At 37.6% G+C, this 21,079-nt stretch overlaps 1 protein-coding gene across 5 annotated transcripts in view; it reads right to left on the reverse strand.

The window, feature by feature from the left end:
• Window positions 1–377: 377 nt before the first annotated feature.
• Window positions 378–21,079, reverse strand: part of LOC128182510 (uncharacterized) — a 27,259-nt gene continuing 6,557 nt past the window's right edge. Inside the window, exons 8-26 of one of the 5 annotated variants that reach the window (XM_052851157.1) lie at window positions 20,846–20,892; window positions 20,699–20,736; window positions 18,667–18,702; window positions 16,827–17,417; window positions 15,323–15,388; window positions 14,772–14,868; window positions 13,801–13,870; window positions 13,172–13,472; window positions 12,877–12,950; window positions 12,498–12,599; window positions 11,086–11,301; window positions 10,133–10,313; window positions 9,778–9,871; window positions 9,348–9,542; window positions 6,001–9,074; window positions 5,445–5,567; window positions 4,660–4,830; window positions 4,200–4,415; window positions 378–3,583 (exon numbers count right to left, since the gene is read on the reverse strand). In XM_052851157.1, the coding sequence (XP_052707117.1) occupies window positions 3,507–3,583; window positions 4,200–4,415; window positions 4,660–4,830; window positions 5,445–5,567; window positions 6,001–9,074; window positions 9,348–9,542; window positions 9,778–9,871; window positions 10,133–10,313; window positions 11,086–11,301; window positions 12,498–12,599; window positions 12,877–12,950; window positions 13,172–13,472; window positions 13,801–13,870; window positions 14,772–14,868; window positions 15,323–15,388; window positions 16,827–17,417; window positions 18,667–18,702; window positions 20,699–20,736; window positions 20,846–20,892 (5,769 nt within the window). In that variant the 3' untranslated portion in view covers window positions 378–3,506. Of the gene's footprint in view, window positions 3,584–4,199; window positions 4,416–4,659; window positions 4,831–5,444; window positions 5,568–6,000; window positions 9,075–9,347; window positions 9,543–9,777; window positions 9,872–10,132; window positions 10,314–11,085; window positions 11,302–12,497; window positions 12,600–12,876; window positions 12,951–13,171; window positions 13,473–13,800; window positions 13,871–14,771; window positions 14,869–15,322; window positions 15,389–16,826; window positions 17,505–18,666; window positions 18,703–20,698; window positions 20,737–20,845; window positions 20,893–21,079 lie in introns of all 5 variants that reach the window. The other 4 variants (XM_052851154.1, XM_052851153.1, XM_052851158.1 and 1 more) reach the window with 4 other exon arrangements.

Genomic DNA, 21,079 nt, shown 5'->3' on the forward strand with positions numbered 1-21,079 from the left:
ACATCCTTTTGTTTAGATGTTTTAACAACTGCAAGGGGAGCCGAGACCACACCTATATAATATCTTATTCGTTGGACCCCGTGCACACATAATAAAACTGTACAAATTATATTATAATTAAGAAAAATTATGCAGTTTTCTGTTCTATTTTTCATATTTTCAATAGTTTTTAATTTTGAAAATCAGAAACATGTAGAAAAAATATGACTGTCTGCACAAATTTTGCCTACAAGAAAAACAATCATTTAATCGCTCATTCGCTCTTTCCTCTTTTCACTGAATGTCTGATGAACAAGAAATTATATTGGTGTGGCCCGCTTTCAAAATACAAAAAACATTCAAAACTAACTCTTAGTATTGATGAACCAAACACAAACTTGCAAGAATATTGTTTTATTCAGTGATAATCATGAATGAAAACTAATTATAACAAATACATTGTGTAGACTCTCCAGAATACTTTTTAGCTCAGGCTAAAACAAGACAATATAAACAAAATCAAACCTGATCTCCTTTACACTGCAGAGATCAAAATTGGGATTAACCCAGAAAGAATTACAAAAATTATTGTCAGTGTATCTTACATGTCAATCTGACGGCATGTGTTCAAATTTTACAGTGTTGCTTTAAAATTTACACAAAGTCAAATTAAACAGGATCAATTAGCATCATTTTTATCCAAAACTGAATTGTCAAAACTCACATAACATACAAGTACATGTATGTATACAGTTCAAATAACTGTGCTGTACATATGTAGTTCTCCATTTGGAATTTTGTTTTCCCAAATGACATCATTCTGACTGAATGCTCAACATGTTGTACAAATTTTTCTTCAAAAATCTTAAAATTAGAAAGTTTCCTGTCCAAAACACCAACATTGTACCTTGTCAGTTAAAAAGAGGGAAAAAATAGGTGTAAAACTTAGGGTAATCTTATCATTCCAATGTCATTTAAAATTGTTAACAACATCATATTTTTCAAATACAATTACATGTCCCATTATTCAGTGGACTTTGGACATTATTAATCTTTACTCATTCACATATGTATAAAAGTATATTACACATTTTGAGAAATCTCTTTACCATTTTTACTGCATTTTAACAGCATCACAAAAATTACATCTATAAGATCTTGTAAATACTGGAAATTGTAAAGACATGGCCATAGAAGCAACAAAATAGAATGTTTTACTTGTTTGCTATTTGACGAAGCCTGTCAGACACTAACCAAACAATACATCTGTATAAGACCTGGCTAAATGCAACGCGATAGGAAATACATGGAATATTTCACTTGTTCGCTATTTGACAAAGCTTGCAACTAACCGAACATTACGTCTGTATGAGTCTTGGCTTTAGGATCATTAGATGCGACGCGATAGGAAATCATGGAATATTTCACTTGTCCTCTATTTGACAAAGCAGGCATTCCCATTAACAAGAATTCAGTGCAAGACTTCAAAACATCTTTCTGATGGGCTACAAGAATTTCATATTACCATAAAGATTTATCAGGTCAAGAATATCTTGAAACTGTTGAAATATAGAGTCTAATTTTACCTCAAATTATATCATGGAAAATTAATGTTTATATAATTACTGTAGTACATGTACATTGAAAGCATTTTAACTTTAAAAGAATGCAAGTAATAATTCAATTTTTATTGAGTTAGTGAGGAAAAATGATTCAAAGCTTTAAAGTCACTGAACATTGACAAACACAAATTTCTCAATAAAAGATCCATGATTGCTTGGTGTGATAAATTGACAAGATGACTAATATTACGCCATCAGTAAAGAAGGCCATATAATATTTTAAAGAAGATATGGCGTTCGATTTTTACAGGCACTGTTGGCAAGTTTATTCACAGCTGAAAAATTAAAGAACTATCCATAGTACACTTTTCTACCATTTTCAAAACCTTCAAAAACGTATAAATACATGAAGCTTACTTAAATCCTTTACACTGTGTTCATATACCAGGAGAGATATGCTGGTAGATGTAATACATTATCATCACCTGCAGAATAATCATTATTCAAACAGTCTACATACATGTATACAGAAAGAAAAACCTGCCTTTTATTCTTGCAACAAAGATGGAACAACAGCATTGGGGAATTAAGACTACGGTAGATTTTTCTCCAGCAAAACATCTTTGGCCCTCATGAAAATTGTTTTTTTATTTCAGACATTTTCAATCCCCAATTTTTCGCAGTTACCTGTATGTAAAAAGTCACCAAAAAAATTCACATCCCAATTCATGTAACCTGCATGTTGATTTCAGTCCTTGTAAAAGAAAATATTCAGAAAAAATAATATTCAAACATCAGCATATCTGCTTAGTCAAGATTTCAATGAAAAAGATTGCATCTGAATTCACAAGTTTTGGGGGAAAAAATTGAAAAACTCTAAACTATCAGTTATAACATCTCCATATCTTAATTATAATTGTAGAATATTATTAGACAATTCTTCATGCTTAATTAGCAAAGTATAAACAAAACAGCTTAAAACTATGTACAGCTATTTAAATTCTTAGTACACAATGTCCATCCTTTATCTGCTTCAGTGGACTTTTATTACTTGTTGACCATTTATTTACGAGTAGAGAATATACCACAAAATACTGCAGTTGTCTGCATTTAATAAAATCAATGCATTCATTGACTGCAATAAAAAGACTCAAAGAGCGATGGCAGCTAATCACTAAAAGCCTTGTCAAGTCCAGAAGTGAAGGTTGGACTAGCTGAGAGAAGAATGATTCACATGATTTTTCAACTAAGACAACGAAGTTAACATCGTTAAAAAATCGTGTCCACTTCAAGACAAATGCAAAAGGTTGATGCAGAAAAAACATTAATTAAACAGTTTGTTTACATTGAAAAAAATCAACTTCTTAATAGACAGTTATATAACAGATTTTCTCTGAAAAGAATATAGAAAAAATATCTGCCTGATGTGACTTCATGTACACAGTGTATAAGAAAAAGAAATTCTAAAGAAATATGCAGCTATAAGCTTGAATTCATACATCTTTAGGTTCATATATTTATGTGGATCCAAGGTATACAGAAATAACTTCAAAGAAACCAATGTAAAATCATTTATAGGACCATTAAAACAAGTTTTTAAAAACTCCTTTCTGAACAGAAGTACATGTACTATGATAAAGCCATCCAAACAGTCAGACAAAAAGATATCTGGTGGAAAAAAAGAATAACATCACACTTCAAACTGCAGATTTAAGTCGGACAAAGACCTTGGCAGCCTTCACATCCTGAGCAACTTTTCTTATGAGAGAACCTTGCAGAGCTCGAGAATCTGTAACCATATTGATGTTGACACAAAAATTCATTGTATCAAACTTTAAAAACCTACATCCCTCAACAAATCTGTTTGTGTCAAACTTTTAAGGAAAAAGAAGACGAGTCCATCAGCTGTTTTTGGATTGGACTCCCTGATACTTTGTCTTTTTTTGAGTCTCTTGACCAAGTCTTTCAGGTCTGGGGATTAAGTTGCTTTAGTTTGGCCTGTAGAGCTGCTATCTGCTGTTGAATCAAGGCAGCCTCATCAGCTGTTAAAAATACCCAACAATCAAGTACATTCAAAATTGAACACTATTTATATTAATATATTACATCTGTATATATTAGTATATTAACTGTCTGCAATAAGATATGTTCTGAAATACTGTAAGCATATTACATTTGGCTGGGTATGTTATTAGCGTGTTTGGCAGAATTCATGTTCCGCTAAATCAAGTAAATTGCTAAATGCCATGCGTACATATACTAAAGAATAGTAACATTCAGATATACCCCAATTCAAATCTACACACCAATATATAATATGTTTACAATATTCTGTTGGGCAACTCCATAATTGTCTTTTGTGGGTTTTTTTGCTTAACATCTTTATAAAGCAAATTTTCTTCCCTTTTTTTAAAGCCAAAATTTGACAAATGCAACCAGTTTTTTGGATAGTAACTCCCATACTGGATGGAACTAACATTTCAGTTCTTCTGATTTATTAAAACAGATGATATACAAATTATTAAACAGTCATGTATACGTGTAAATCTTTCCGTCTTAAGTTCATTTGTCTATTTACATTAATGTAATACCATTTTGTAGCCTACTGGAAGCCCTTAATTGGTTAATGAATTGAATTGAACGTTCACCAGTCCTTACCTGTGTTGGACTCTGACTCTGCCACCCCGGCATTGACCAGGTACTCCCCCACATCTACCTCCCTCACCCCCGCCTCCTCCTGTACCTTCTGGGTGAGCTGGAGCACCAACGTATCCCCCCGCCGGTCACGTAGGCAGGCGTCAAGGGGCTGGTTCAGGAACTGACCTAGTTTCTCTGAGGCTGCATTTGACCAGGATCCTTGAGGAGCTATGACGCCTGGAAATGATACAGATGGAGTTATGTTACTGAGAGGTTGCTCAAAGATTGTGCAATGTCTGAAAACCATTTCAAAATGAGACTACAATATGATTATTTATCTTAATATTTCGAAATCTAAATCTTCCAAAAACAGCCCCCCGCCCCTCTTTTGAAACAAGATTTAAAATATAGAGATTAAGAGAGTGAAAGACAAATCCTGTATAAAGGAATAACATTAAATACTAGTATTCCTGTGTTTTACCATGGAGGGCACATTTAAAGGCTAGAATTGGGAGCTCTGTAAAGTCGGGCTTCATTGGTCGGAGCTGTTCCCCGGGAAGTATGGCTCGGTTCCCAAAGTCTACATACTGCACATTGTAAGACCCGTTGGGGAAGGTCTCCGTCACCACACTCCTGTACCAGCCCCCGTCTGCTGTAAACAGAACACAGTTCTTCTATTTAACATGTCAAAGATAATGTCAGAACAGCTGCATACATTTAATAGATGGTCACTGGGCTTTCAGCTTGACTTTCCAAAGGTCAATTGAGAATTTGCAGTTTCACTGATTTAATACATTTCTTAAAAAAACAACTAAAAAAATAATTGTTTGACAGCATTAGTTAGCGGTGCTCTGCTGGACAGAACCTCTGTATTGTCCTCCTCCTCCTGTTGTGTTTAAGCTTAGAAATGCAAATCACTTATTGACAGAATAAACTGATACAATTTTCTTCAAACACCTTTGTTAAAAACTTTTTTCAAATTAATACAATCAGACTTGTTCTACATCCAGAAAACTGCATTTTTTAAATTATGACTATGGCTTGAACTTAAAATAAATTCACTGGTCGCTTCAACTTAAATTTTTTCTGGTTATTTGAAAATAAGTGGATTACAAAGACTGGACTACAATGGGTGGATTACAATAGATGGGTGGATTACAAAGACTGGACTACAATGGGTGGACTACAATAGATGGGTGGATTACAAAGACTGGACTACAATGGGTGGACTACAATAGATGGGTGGATTACAAAGAAGACTCTTACAGGAGGAGCAGTTGTAGAAGGCACAACACATGTCCCCCACAATGTACTTCTGGCCAGGATCACTAGGTTCTGTCTCGCAGTACAGCATCATTGACTCCATCATCAGGGCCAGGCTAGCAAAAGCTGTCAAATCAGCAACAGTTCAGTATGCAGACAAGTCAATAAACAGAACAAAATGGATATACTGATATGTTTGAAATATTTTTAACATTAAAAGGAATCATTTAAATTTGTTGGGGCCCAATTCAGTGGACTGTAATTAAAAGTTTGTTTGGGTGTAATTTTGTGGATTTGCTTCCTATATAGGAGTAGTGACTGTTTCATATCTTGTTAGATGCTGATACCAATGAAATTTTAAAAAAAATTGAACAGTACAAATTCTTCCAAAGAAATACTAGTTAATGGCCATCTTGTATATGAATTGTAATTATGGTGACAGAAATAATTTTAAATACATTCATGACATTAGTCAAAAGAAACACATACATGTACTATGAGGCACAACATAATATGAGGCACTACATTTACAATCAAAGTAAGCAGCTTATACACAGACCTTGTTGATCGGCCATCTGACAGAAGAACTCGTCGGGGGAATCTATAGAGGTGATGACCACACTAAACTCCTCCCTGGGTGGTGTCACATGGGCCATGTCCCTCAGGCGGATGTTGGAGCTCTGAACCATTGGCGCCGAGTCACTACCGGCTCCTACCTCTGTCGCAGTTGGTGTCACCGCACATTGTGGTGTGTCTTTGATCGGCACGGCCTCCTGAGTATTCTGTTCAAGCGACGGACTTCCAGTGGAGAGTTCACACTGTTGGATGGTCTGGAGTACTTGTTCATTGATATTCTCACCGTCCTGATTAAACAGAACCACCTCATGCAGCTCACCCTCCACCGCCACCACCTCCATCTGTAACAGGTTGTTTGCGGTGAGTTCAGCAAACCGCTGTAGAGCTGCCACCGGTTCACTCTCTCCCAGCCCCGCCAGTTTACAGTGGATCCCAGAATTAGGCACGGACAGGAAGGTGGGGTCGATCTCCCGGAGAACCCCTCCCTCTACCAGGTCCTTGTTTCCAAAGTCAATAAACAACACCCTGTACACCGACTCGTCCATCACTTCCAGCACTCTAGCTCGGTACCACTTCCCATCCACTGCGAATTTGGTCAAGACAAGTTCGTTATCTCGAGCCTTGTATGGGATGTATGGCGTCTGACAGAAAGTTTCGAGTTTTGTTTCAAGGTCAGTAAGCGCCTCCTTGTAAGGAGGCCCCACTAGTTGTACATAGAAAGAACTGAAGCTGTCCATGTCCACAAACACACAGGGTTCCCTGGGTCCATTCACCGTTAAGACACGCGGCACAAAACCGGCCGGCAATTCTCTCAACCTCTCTGTGATATCCTCCACTTCCTCAGTGGATATCTTCACCTCATACAAATCACTCTCTTTCTTCACAGCCACAATGAAGCTAATACTATTTCTCACCATTTCTTCAAACTTTTCAATGAGGTTAGGTGAATTAAGATCAATGGAGCTGGATAAGGAACAATGAATGGCTTGCTTTGGCATGAGGGTGAAAGAGTCATCTAGTTTGCGAATCTCCTCCTTCTGCACTTTGACAATATTCCCATAGTCCACAAATTGTACGTCGTATGTATCACCCTCAACCTGCAGTACCTGAGCTCTCAACCATTGTTCAGTGGCAGAGAATTGACAACACACTTCCTCCCCGACCGCTGGGCTGTACGGCTCAGGGATCCCCGCACAGTAAACACTGATCTGTTCTAGGAAGGCGGTGAACCTTTCCCGGCTCTCCTCTGTGTAGTAATGTGCATGGAAGGAGCCCAGACTGAATATGTTAGTGATCAGAAATGGAAGCTTCCTTCCATCCATAGGCATGTCAAACTCCAGGATCTTCCTCTTCCCAGCGGCCACTGGCTCAGACTTGGCAGCAGCTTGACTCTTAGCCACTTCTCCTGCATTTGTTGTTGCTGCCGCCACAGGAGGTGGTGTAGAAAACGAGCTAGTGCCTAACAGAGCGTCATTGATACAGACACCATCATCTCTGAACATCTTAACACTGTACATGTCATCCTCCTGCGATACAGCTTGAAACGATAGTGTTCCTCCCATGGCAAGCTCCCCAAACTTTGGATTCAGATCCTCTGAGAGAGGCCCCGGTGCGGACAGTCTGCAGTGAACAGCTAGACATGGCAGCTTCACATACTCTGGCTTCAATTTACGAATTTCACTGACAGCAACATTTTCAGAATTTCCAAAGTCCACGAAATAAACCAAATAAGAGTTGCCATCTAACTGTTTTAACACTCGAGCCCTATACCACAGTGAATCAAGAGAATATATGGCACACACATCATCACCTACTTCAGGTTGGTATGGTGTTTTAACTTCACCAACTTTTTCAAGTTGAGTCATCAAAACTTCGATTTCTCCTTTCCTGATTATTTGCAAATGGAAAGAATTCAGACTAGTAAATTCAATTATGGAGCACTGTAGCTGACTCCCATCCAAAGGAACAGCAGCTTTCTGAAACTGCAGCCTGCTGACTGTAGAAGTAGACCCAGTGGTAACCGGGGAAGTAGCTGCTGTACCTGATGAAGAAGCGGCTGAGCTTGTAGCAGAAGCAGCAGCCTGGTTGGTAGAACTAGCTGCTGAGGTTGCTTCATCAGGAAACAACTCTACAATGGTCTGGTTAACACTGCTGCCATCCTCCATAACAACCTCGACTTCCACTGGGTCGGTATTATTGGAACCCTTCAGTTTGATCTGCACTGGCTGATTGTACAAGCTTGCGAATACTTGCAGTAGGTCTGGTGTTTCCATGGACTTGGTCACGGAAGCCATTTTGCAGTGGACACTCTGATGGGGATATTTGGACAGAGCTGGATCAAATCTTCGTATAGCATCTTTGCCTACCTTCTCCTTATTGCCAAAGTCTGTGTACAGCAGCATAACTTCATCTCCTGATACATCCAGGACTTTCGCCCTGTACCAACTCTTATCTTCAGAAAACTGGCCCAGGACCATCTCACCAACAGTTGGGTCGTATGCAGATTGATCTTTGGCACAGATCTCCGCAACTTCTTTCATAACCTTCTCAAGATCTGTCCCGCGGTAGACGTAGAAAGAGGCCATAGAATTTATAGACATCATAACACAGGAAGCAGGAGTTCCATCTTCTGGAAAGGTCAGAGACTCAATATCCCCCGCCATCACTCGGGTCGGAGTCGCAATCTTGGGGATCAACACAGAAACTAATTCTCCTTGATCACTCAGAAAGTCCACCACTGCCTTCCCTTCCTTTCTGCCTTTGTAAACAAGACTGAGCTCCCTTGGATTGTCTTTGTAGGTCAGTTGATTAAATATCTCCTCGACTTTGTCGTTAGCCGTCCCAGCATCCAGGCCCACCTGCTGACAGGGAACACAGAACACAGGCTGTTTCTGGCAAAGACTGGTCGCCTGCCGAAGGTTTTTAAAAGGAACCAATTCACAGTTGCCGTAGTCAATGAAGAAGACTTTGGCTGCTTGACCAGACAGACTAAGGACTTCGGCTCGATACCAGTTGTTGTCATATAGTCCATAGACCAGCTCCCCGACCCTCTTTGGTCTGAAATCATATGATAATGTGTCATTACAATCAATTGTACATGCATAAGATACTGAAGTCCACAAAAAATAGGTTTATTTTTTCCTACTTACTTTAATTTTCTTTCCACATTTAAACCCAAATAAAAGTTTACACATTACAAATATCACAATTAGATTTTTTCACAGTATTTAAACCCGCTATAAACGTCAACACTTTGAAAAGGGTAGATACGAAAGTCTGTTTCTTTTCAAACTGTCAGACCAGATTCTCAATAGGCAAAGAAATACTCACCGATAGAACTCCATCTGCATAGCAGAACACTCCTCCTGCACCTCATTAAAGAACTGGGCGAACAAGTCGATGGCTTGCAGCCCCTGGGCGTGGAGATTTTGGGGACCTTCCCTCTCTGTGATGAGCACCAGGTACCTCTCCCCCACCGTCCACCCCTCACACAGGCTAGCTAGTTCTTTGGCATCTACGTCTATGCTGTGGATGACAATCATTGATAAATATACAAGGCAAAAAAATAAAGTATTGGTACTGCTGCATCAGGTTAAATGTTGCTCCATTGATGAATTTATATGAAAATTGAGTTATTCCTGTTTATCAACTTGAAACCTGCCTGCTGCAGTATAATTTTTAGTTTTTAGTTAAAGAACTCATATTTGGCCTCATTGCTGCATTCTATATGTGAATGACGTGATCATTATCAGACACTTACAACTGAGGCCCTCTGGTCTGTGGCGTTGTCGTTGTCTGTGGTGTTGTCTTTGCTGCAAGCCCTGAATTTATCAGTGTCTCACCAACATCCTGACCTGTCATTACAAAGAAAAAGAAAACAGAGCATTTCCTTATTTTCTCTTGTCCTCATTCTGTCTGATAGACTGTCTTAACTAGATGGCCTAAATATTTTCATTTTGTTTGCCAATATTGTGAAACATGTTTTATCCAACATTAATTCAATGGAAAGGACAGTTGATGCATTTAAAACCACAGCACATCAGTTGGTGTTGGTTTGTGCAAACTTTCTTGTATCGTTACTAAGATATCTATTGAACTACAGAGTCCCCCCTTACCATTAGCGTCCAGCACTTTGACCAGCGTCCTGTCCCCGTCCCTGGCGGTACACGTAACCTGGTACATCTTCATACTAATCTGTGTGGGGGGCAGCAGCTCCTTGACTCGGTCCACCGCCTGCTGACTCCAGAACTGACTGTCCATCTGTGGCCCCACCCCATCCAACGCTACTATAACAGCCTAATGAAGAATTCAATGACAAATACAATAATAAATGGTTAAGCTTCATACCAACAATGACAATTTAATGAAAGCAATAAACACAATGTTACATATAGTTGATAATGAAAAACACATGGCCCAACTACATGTAAGGTAACTATAACAGACTGATGAAATTAAAATTACATTTGAATGTAAAAAGATAACAAGTGAAAAGCTGTCAATGTGACAGCAAACCGGGTTTTCTTTTATGTGAACTGTATCCATAATCCATGTCAACCCAGATCCAGTGAAATGGAGTACCCTAAAGCAATATTTTGCCAAAAAATAACTAAGTTCAAAAGCTGGTATTTTTTCATATATATTTAATAAACAGAAATCAAAATCCTAGCAATATGCACACCTCTAATATATGTACAATTAATCTGCAATAGAACGACTTCCTATCTTGAAAACTGTAGGAGGAGTTATCCGTAAAATGAGGGTACCCTTTTGGCAGCCGCCCGCCCACCATTTTCACCATTTTAATAACCAGATTTTTGCGTTGGAAAACCCGGTTAAAAATTGTACATTTTTTCCAAGGTAATATAAACCATAAACATGTATATGTATCAAGTCATGACACATTCTAATAAAATGTGAGAAATTATTATCCTTGTAAAATTGCAAGAGGAACATCTCAAATATTTTAAAATCTCCTTTCATTTTTCTGACAAATGTAAAACTAAAGAAACTACGACAAAAACCTGGTGTTCACAATTTCATATGTAGGGTTCCACCTCCCACCCACCTGTCCAGGTAGAGAGCACCACTCAGGTCTCAGCTTCCTAAGCTTGCTGCAGGGCACCATCTCCTTGTTGCCGTAGTCTATGTAGGTAACGGTCACATTCCGGTCAAGGTCACAAGCATCCACTCGACAGCGGTACCAGCTGCCGTCCACAAACTGACCGGCGTAGAACTCCCCGACAGCTGGGGCCGACACGCTGGTGTGGTCTCTGTCTAACACCTGCGAACATAAAGACGTCAATCAAACATCACAATGTCAATCAAACAAAATGATGTCAATCAAACACAATGATGTCAATCAAACATAACGATGTCAATCAAAGTTTTTTGGACTGAATTGGTTCATATTTTGATCATATAAACTTCTTCAGATTACCAAAACTTTAATGACAGCAAACATGTCACATCTCTGGAATTGGGTTTTAGCAACATTGTCAATACATGTACATTTAGCATTACAGATAGCATTGGAAGTGAAAAATAAACAAACACATTCGACACACTTCCAAAAGCTACATAATTATATCATTCTTGCATAACTAGCATAACTCATTCTAATGTTTTAAGGAGGCCGATTTGGGTTTTTTTGCAGAAAAACTACAATAGCAAAACTCTTTATTTTTTAACCATATGTAATTTAAACCAACTCTAGTTTATATGCGAAGGTTCATGAAAATCGACCGTCTGGTTCTTTTTAGGGACCATCTCAAAATAGAGGTACATTTACTATAGGAATATATAGGAAACTGTCATTTTCCGCACATCAAAGCAGTTTTAAAAAATACTACAATAGCTTTTTTTCTCAAATTGTTATATATGATAAGTAATATCATTTCCTACCTTATATGCAAAAAACACAAAATTCTACCGTCTGGTTTTTAGTGGGGGCCATCTCAAAATATTAAAATGCACCAAATTTTGCTATATATTTGGATCATCACAAATGATGATTGGTATAATGGATTCATTCCAAAAATGAGGAAAATATCCTCGAGGATAGCATCATTCTGTAATTTCAACAGCGTACAATTTTTACTTTTTCTTTTATATTATTTCTTATAACGTACTCCTACAAAGCTTCATTTTATCATAACGTCATATAAGCGCAATGGCAATGCTCCCCTACCGCACAACGTAAAAATCGTGTTAAAAATAAAAATTTCCTTTAAAAATCTAAATATTTTTATCTGTATTTTGTTTATTGTGTTCAATTTTATAAATGATATCGAAAAAAATTCATAAGAAGTATAAAACAACTGTATTATATTAGAATGCGCAAAAACATGCGCAATGCAAACTAAAGTCGGCCTCCTTAAGTGAACCACAAGGAACAACACAACGCCTCATACTACAGGTCTGCATAATACAATGGTTAACCATGAAATGGCCGTCTAATGACAAGAACCCAGCGCTGACCTTTTTCATCCTGGCATCGTTGTCCTGTAGAGCCTGCATGTCCTCCATAACAGGGAACTGGAAGATGATTCTGCCCGGGTCATCGATGTCCACCAGTACAAGCTGGGGACCAGAAAACAACAGCACTGTTACTAGTATACTGTTTCCAGGATAAACTCATTAAATATAGCTACTACAAGGGCTAGAGGGTTATGGCCATTTTTAAACTATATTTATCTCCTTTAGTACAAAATCTTCCTATAAAAATATATGAATATTTTCAATTTCTAAGTTTAAATTCATGGAATTTTTCTCTACAGCTCACAGGCCAAAAATATCATATTTAAAATTATGAAGCAGATTTGACGTGATAGTTTGTTGACCATTCCCTGACACCTACCTGTGACTCCTGTCCAACTTCTAACTGCTTCATTGTGATTTTGGCCATCCAAGAAGAATTCAATCTCTGTGATTCTGTAAAAACAGAGTCCATAATAGAAAATGAAGTCATTTTAATATCATTCACTGCACATAAAAGAACACAGTTTAGAAAACATGCAATGTTACCTGAAAATTTTATTTAAAAAGATGCTAAAATGAAATAACATTATGAACATAATCATTGTAGATAATTAAATGCATATACATGTACTAAAAACCGATGCCTCTCTACAGAGAAACATCACGCATCTTACCAGTAGGTGGACTGGAGCGGACCCTTGATGGAGGAACAGAGGAACTGGGGGCAGGGCTGGACTTGGGGGGTACAAAGGACTCCTTGCTGCTTTGTTGGGGTGAGGGCTGACTCTGTCTCACCCCAGGGGATGCCTGACTTGACTGTGGCCTGACCCCCTGGGATCTTGTTTGGTCCCTCCTGACCCCTGGGGATACCTGACTGGGGCCATTGGTCTGCTGGCTGACCTGGGGAGACATCTGCTGAGCACTCTGTTTACTGTACTGCTCTTGTACAATAGTTCTGGCATAAGCCTTCATCTCCTAAGAGAGGCAAGAATACACTTACATGAAATCAGGCGAGCTCAATAAAGCGTGCGATAAAATTTGTGTTGCAGGTATAGGGAATTTTGGCGAGCTCTTGCAAGTGCTTGCTTTGTTGATCTCGCCTCATAGTCATTCTCAAGTTGATGAGTTCATCCCCTTACCTCTCCCATATGAAAGAAAATATATATCATTTCGAAAAATTGGAAATAAATGCTATGTTTTTTTTTACGTTCAATTATAAGCAAGGTAAAGACGCAGGATAACTTTGAAGCTAAATGTTCCATCACTGTTCACATATTTGTGGACATCCCCTTAAACAACCTACCTTTGATGCAGCATCATCTCCTATGTCCACTTCAAATCTGCTCTCAAATTCATCTTCTTCCAGCTTTTTCCTGAAAACATTCTTAAAGAAATTAAAATATAAAACTGCACGTTCCCTAACAGACAAAATTACTGAAAGTTTTCACAGATGCATATACATGTATAGAATAGAAATATACCTGCTACTAGTACTTTTGTATAGAAACATGAAAAGCAATGCACATTGTTACTTGTATAAATCTTTTGATGAAGATTTTTTACAAGCTGAACTAACCTCAATCTAAAGATTTGTAGATCCACTGGAAGCATAGCTTGTTGCCCTTTCCGTTTTAAATTTTTTTTTGGGGGGGGGGGGGGGGGGGGGGGGGAGGAAAGAGAGCTACAATTCCACAGGATCTCTGTAATGGTGCAAGTGCGGGAGTGATTCACTCCCACAACGATTTCGGCTAAAATCATATATAAATGACAATAACATTTGCATTCCTTACCTGAACTCAAACACAGTAGTTGTGTATGGCACACATTAATCCAAAAATATCAAGTATAGTCCATATATCATGTATTTTTTGTGTATGTTTGTTCGCCATGTTTACTGACCTTAAAATCCCAGGAGATCACTTCTTATGCTATATCCACAGCAATATTTACGAAATATCCACACACAAGGGCGATCCTCCGGTAAGGAAATAAATACTGACGATATTCCACACTAATACTTACACTATATCCACAATAATACTTACACTATATCCACACAGTGGGGGCTGTGCTGCTCCCAGGAGATCACTACTTCTGCTACACTAGGTCACAAGATGGCTATTTAAATATCCACACTAATACTTACACTATATCCACACAAATATTTCTGCTATATCCACACCTGGCGTCCAATACTTACACTTTATCCACACAGCCCGGGCAGTGCTCCAGCTAAGAGATCACTACTTATGCTATATCCACAGTAAAACTTACGCTATATCCAGACAGTGGGGGCGGTGCTCCGGCCAGTGTTCCTTCTGACACTCGGGAGAACAGTAGGGCGTCTTACAACGACTGCACTGTAGGCTTCCTACAGATGGAGACAACTCCATCATCAATATGTCATAAGGTGTTTAAAGGCTATTCACTGCAGTACATTTATTTTAATCATGTTAACTGATTCAATTCTAATCATTTTTAAAAATACATAAAAAATTTCAAATGAAAAACTGTGTCATAATCAAAATTACATCAGATTGACAGATAATGTGGACTCGTTTAACATTTGTGGATTTACTTGTATGATAAAATGAATGAACACTTTCTTAGTTCTTGAGGATGTGAATTTGTAATATAGGGGCCCATAAAAAATAAACCATGGTCAAAACTAATAACTAGACTGTACATTTTTAAAAAGATAATGCACCAAGTTCAGGTCATTTTGATGGAACTTTTTCCATTGTCGTGGTGTGTAAGAGGCCTGCTTGAGAAGTAAGAAACGGTGAACAGAATCAGACTGATCTTGGAGAGCTGTCTCAACATACCTGTAGTCTTACATCTGGCACATGGGCGCGCTGTTATTTCACTCGCTGGTTTTACTGTCTGACCACCTACAAAACAATTACAACAACTGTAATTATCTAATCAATTTCTACAGCAACTTTCACCAATCTGACAACTGGCTTATAGACAAACAGTGAAAATCTTCTTTTGGGCTACGCATGTGACAGATGTGCGATTTCTGGTAATGCTTTTTGCTGTGTTTGTAACCATCAAAGAACCACAAATATAACTAGAAAACTGACCAGTCAGGAAGGGCCCCGCTATGACAATTAATATAGAGAAGTGAAAAAAAATTTGAATTCCATCCTCTTTATATCAACAATGATGAAAAATAAATGCCCGGCAGAAGATGTAAAGAACTGGAATATATAGGATCTCGTGATTTGTAGTTGGATATGATTTTCATCCAACAATTAAAGTGTTTTTTTCTTGAGCCTTAGTGAGGGGATAAAACACACAAGTTGGATAAAAATCATATTATACTACAAATCATGAGATTCTATTTATCCCATATTTTATACACCGCAATCAATGTTTACACTGTTTATAAAACTCTACATTATTTTACTTCATTATGCCTAGGCAAATCCCATTGTAAAGTCACAACTGTGGGATATCAAAAAAATATCCAATGAGTCATATCCACGGGATAAAGTGGGTTAACATGGGATGAAATAAAATTTGTTAAAAAAACAAAGAATTGATACCAATGCAATGATACCTAGGCTTTGCCTCTATTCAATAAAATTATTATAAATCATTGTGTACGGTATTTTAACCAAAATAAAATATGAATATTATATTTTAAATCCATATTTCAAAAAATGTACACAATACTACACATCATTCAAAATTGACCTTAACTTCAAAACAAAGTTCATTTGCAGACACAGGCAGTGCAGTAATTAATCTCAATGTGACAGATAAAGATAAAGCTTAGGATTTTCTTCCTGTGGAAGGTTAATTAATCCCAAAGGAAAAATATTGCACAGCCTTCCATGTATACAATGGTAACATTCTCAGCAGTTATCTCTCTTTGCCCATTCATTCTCAGCAGTTATCTCTCTTTGCCCATTTTTCTTGTGCATAGTTAGGAATCTACCCCACTACCCCAGCTCCAAACCAGAAGACATAGAGAACCAAACTTAGCATCAAAATATGTATTTCTGCCTACTGAACTACCATACCAAATTTGAACTTGATTGGGCAACCATAAAAAAAGTTATTAGAAAAAAACAGGAAATTTGTGGACAGAAGAGTGACAGACGGACGGACGGACAGAAGGACGGACGGACAGAGTGATTACTATAGGGCACCCGCAAATTCTTGCGGGGCCCTAATAAAATCAACAAGTGTACAACATCTGTCCATAATATATCAAGACATCTTCTTAAATCTTGCCAACACAGCCTCGTTATATTTGCTATATATGACTCTAACATTGTGTCAAAGACATACCTACAGTTTAATGAAACAAATCTCTACCTCTGCCTCCCCTGGGGGACCTGCCCCTCCCCCCTCTGTAGCCCTGCTTCTGGTAGGGGTTGTTCATGTGCCATTCCTCCCTGTATCCTCCCTGATAGGGACCTTCTATGTTGTTCCTGTACCCCCATGGCTGCTGGTAATTCATGTCATAGTGGCCATACCCCCCTCTCCCATATTCCATATTTCCCCTCCCCCTTCCAATATACCCTCTTCCCATACCATCATGGGTCATGTAGCCTCTTCCTCTGTTGTTGAATCCCATATTTCCTCTTCCCATAGTGTTGAATCCCATATTTTCTCTTCCCATGCTATTGAATCCCATATTCCCTCTTCCCATGTTATTGTACCCCATGTTTCCCCTTCCCCTGAAATTTCCCCTAAAATGGCCTCCCATTTCATTGCGCCCCTGCACGTAACGATGATCTCCATTGGATGTAATTCTCATAGGGGCATCTCCCGCGTATCCAGGGTGCTGATCGGGAGGGTAGAAATCCTGAGGCCCAATTCCTAGAAGGCCTCCGCCATTTTGTTTGGGGCTGATGTCCCGACCGCGGCCCATAGAATGAAATCGCATGCTAAGCTGACTGCCTCCTGGAGAATGAAAAAGAGAGGGGTCAATAGTGGTGGAGGCTTCCGATCTTCCACAGGACACCGCCGGAGAAACCTGGCCCTGGGCACCTGTCCAACAGAAGGAGAGCGTTACCACAGTATACAGTGCTACCACAGTAGGTCAATTCTGTATTGTCTTGTCAATTAAAAAGAAGAAAACCTATACATTATATTGCAGATTCCTTTATACAAGCAAGTTCTCACTTCTACCTTTTTTTATCAAATTAGAGAATATGAAATCACAAGTGCCAAATTTTCCATTTAGTAACTGTCAGATACATGTATGTAATTAAAGAGAGATCTAAAAATCGGCTAGTTGCACTTCTCACGATATTATGCAGAAAGTAATTCCTCGTGTTGTACTAGAAATTTACCATATGTTACCATTAAAATTGACTACATGTACAAGAGTTCTCATTTATTTTTAAAAAATGGGAAAAATCAAGCTGTGCTATCTGTTATCATCGAAATGTTGAATTTCTCAAATATAAAATTGTTTGGCTTAATATTTGTGTAAATTTCATAGGCACATCTCTTCTCTGAGTAGAAAGTAATCTCCAGCAGATTATATTTTACTTCAGGGTAAGAGGAAAATGTGACACTGCATTCAGTTTAGCTTACATGTATGTAATTTGTACAAAATATATGTTAATTCTCAACAGACACTTTCTTTTAAGGTGGCTCACTACACCTTGAAATATTTTCTCAAATCAGCAGAAAATCATTGATTGTTGTAGATATCATAATGGATAAGAAGTATTTAAGGCAAATAGGCAAAAAATGTGGAATTTTGGATGAAAAACTACGTTTTCGTTATTCAGTAAACATGAACAAAAGCTCTAAGTGGATTCGAACTCATGATCTGCAGTACAGAAGCCCAATACTTTAACCATTGACCTACGACGGTATACAACCCAATCGAACAATATAAATAGTTTAACAAAACATTCAAATCGCCATCTTGTGACGTATTGTCTTAAAAAGTATAAGTCTAGGTGTAGTGAGGTACCTTAAGAGAAAAACATGTTTAAGTTCCCAAAAAACAACGTTAATGAACAACACAAACAGAAATAATCTCTGGGAGTGCTTACTCCTAATGTAATTAAACAAGGAATTCTAGCCGACAATACCTTTGTCATTATATACAACAAAAAAATCAATACAATGTCAAGTAGAAATGTCAAATGATGAAGACAGAACTTCGTTGGAGACAGAGACTGCCTCCTTGTACCTGGGGCTTCTTCGTCATCTCCCTTTATCTGCTCTCCTGCCAGGTAAATCAAAACTCGTTAACAGTGTACAGACACATAGCAAGACAACATTCACATAACCGTTAAAGGGGCATGGTCATGATTTTGGTCACATTCTATCTTTCTGTTTTTATTATGTACAATGCTTTTCCAATGACCAAATGAAATTGGAGAGTCAGTAGTGAAGTTATAAGGAAGATACAGTCAAACTTGTATTAAGCAGTCACCTGCGGGAGGCACCCAAAGTGACCTCTTAACAGAGGTGACCTTTGAATAGAGACTTGTGAATTTGCCAACATCAAATCCAATTTTAGAACAATTATTCAATTTTATTTCAATTATATATTTGATATTTAGCCAAATGTATCAAAATGATAGATAAAGTAATTGATTTGATGTTTTTGTAGTATCTATTATATTTACAAATAAGTAGAAATACATAACAATGCATTGTGCATGCATTTTTATGTTTCTTTAAATTATTAAAAAAAGTCATTACGTGGTAAAACCTTGTCGCCGACATTTTCACAATTATAACACTAACACTATTTTCATGAGTACCGTATATATAGAAAACATACACTTTTAATACAAATCAACAATTACGTTTTTTACCGACCGTATCTTAACAAAATCATATAATCAAATCAAGCAATTTTCTTTTGCCTCGCCGCGGACATTTTTGACACCTGTATATCATTCATGTTTATAAAACAAACATATTGTTAATACTTGTTTAAACAATTCACTTGATTCCCATTCGTATCTGATCTGCCAATTATGTATTATAAATACATCGATTAATTTGGTTTCTCTCGCCTCAAGCGTATAATTATTGTTTACATTTTTACCCGACATTCGGAAGCCATGTTTAAAATCCCCGGGTGTAAATCATGTGACCGGCCAAGATGGCCGCCTAATGCATGTCGACTGTACAGTTTCGGATCAAAATACCATGACCGCTGACCGCGTTAGACAGGTGACCGCTCTTTAGAGGGCAATTATATAGGATTTTTCATCGGGAGGAAATAAAATGACCGCATACGAAAGGTGACTGCTTAATAGGGGTGACCGCTACGGCAGTTTTGACTGTACAGGACTCATAATTCTTTGACATGTAAACAAGGCCCGTGCCCTGTTTTTGTTTACATTAGTTCAATATACCAGTAAAAGTTCTTTTTCAAGCTGATTTTTCCATTTTCTTATTCAATTCAAGCATGAACGTTTACCACATTCATTTTTGGTCTAAAACTGAAGTTTTCACTTCAACGTTTAAAATGTAAACAAACGCTTTGTTTACATAGCAAAGAATTGTAAGCTCTGTAACTCGCTTTTAACTCAATGAATGACACTTAAATTTTGGTTGCCTATTAAAAATGCCTCAATGAAGCATTGTAAACATTAAAATCAGGAAAATGATTTTTGATTAAAATGGTGACCATGCCTCTTTAACATTACACAGACATATTAATCTGCACAGTTAAAACGCCCGTCACAAAATCGAGGGACCAATTTTGATTTTTTGTCAACGTTAAGTTTATAATAAGCTTTCCAGAAATGAAAGTATTTTGCTGTAAGCGTCAATTTTTTCATAAACAAGTTTACTGTTCCACTTTGGTAAGAGAGTGTGCACTGACAGAAGTTTAGAGACAGCGTGCACTGAATCCATTCAGCCTTAAAATTCCTATCAGCATTAAGATTTTCAATGTTTAAACTTAAAACACCAGCATCTTTCATGAACATAAACTTCATTCATTATTTCAATGAAATAGTTTTTCCACACATTTTCTTAAAGTAAGAGAACAATGCATTTACATCCTAATAGCTTAAAGTGTAAATATGTACATGAATATAAACTTTTTACATGATTTTTTTGTATCTCATTGCACATTATAAAATATCTTTGTAATGGGAATAAATTTTGTAGAAGTAGAATTTTTCTGTGTTAAATCTATCTGAATGACGACAAGAACTCTACATGCTAATTACACATCATTTTTAATCTGGTCTTACCGGGTCTCTTTAATGGAGCTTGCTGGAGAGTTGGTGGGCTAAAAAATAGAAACATACTTTAAGATAAACGGGCCCTCATTCACAGGTCCATTAAAATGTTTCATAAAAACATATATGTACATAAAAGAAGTCTACAATAATATTTACCCGTCATCAAATCGTTTCTTTCCTCCAAACATAATCTTTTCTCCTGACTGAAAATGTAAACAAGTGTACTTACAAAGATAACATCCTCATCCTTCTTAACAGGGATGATCTTAAGTCCATACAAAATGAATTCTTTAGTCTTTGGTGTAAGGCCATCCCTAATCTGGTGCCAGGGCAATAAAATTAGATAAGCTCACTTTTATCCCAGTTTTGCTTTTCCAGGATATGTTCATT

The sequence above is a fragment of the Crassostrea angulata genome, chromosome 4, assembly GCF_025612915.1.
Source record: "Crassostrea angulata isolate pt1a10 chromosome 4, ASM2561291v2, whole genome shotgun sequence".
NCBI classification, from domain to species: Eukaryota; Metazoa; Mollusca; class Bivalvia; order Ostreida; family Ostreidae; genus Magallana; species Magallana angulata.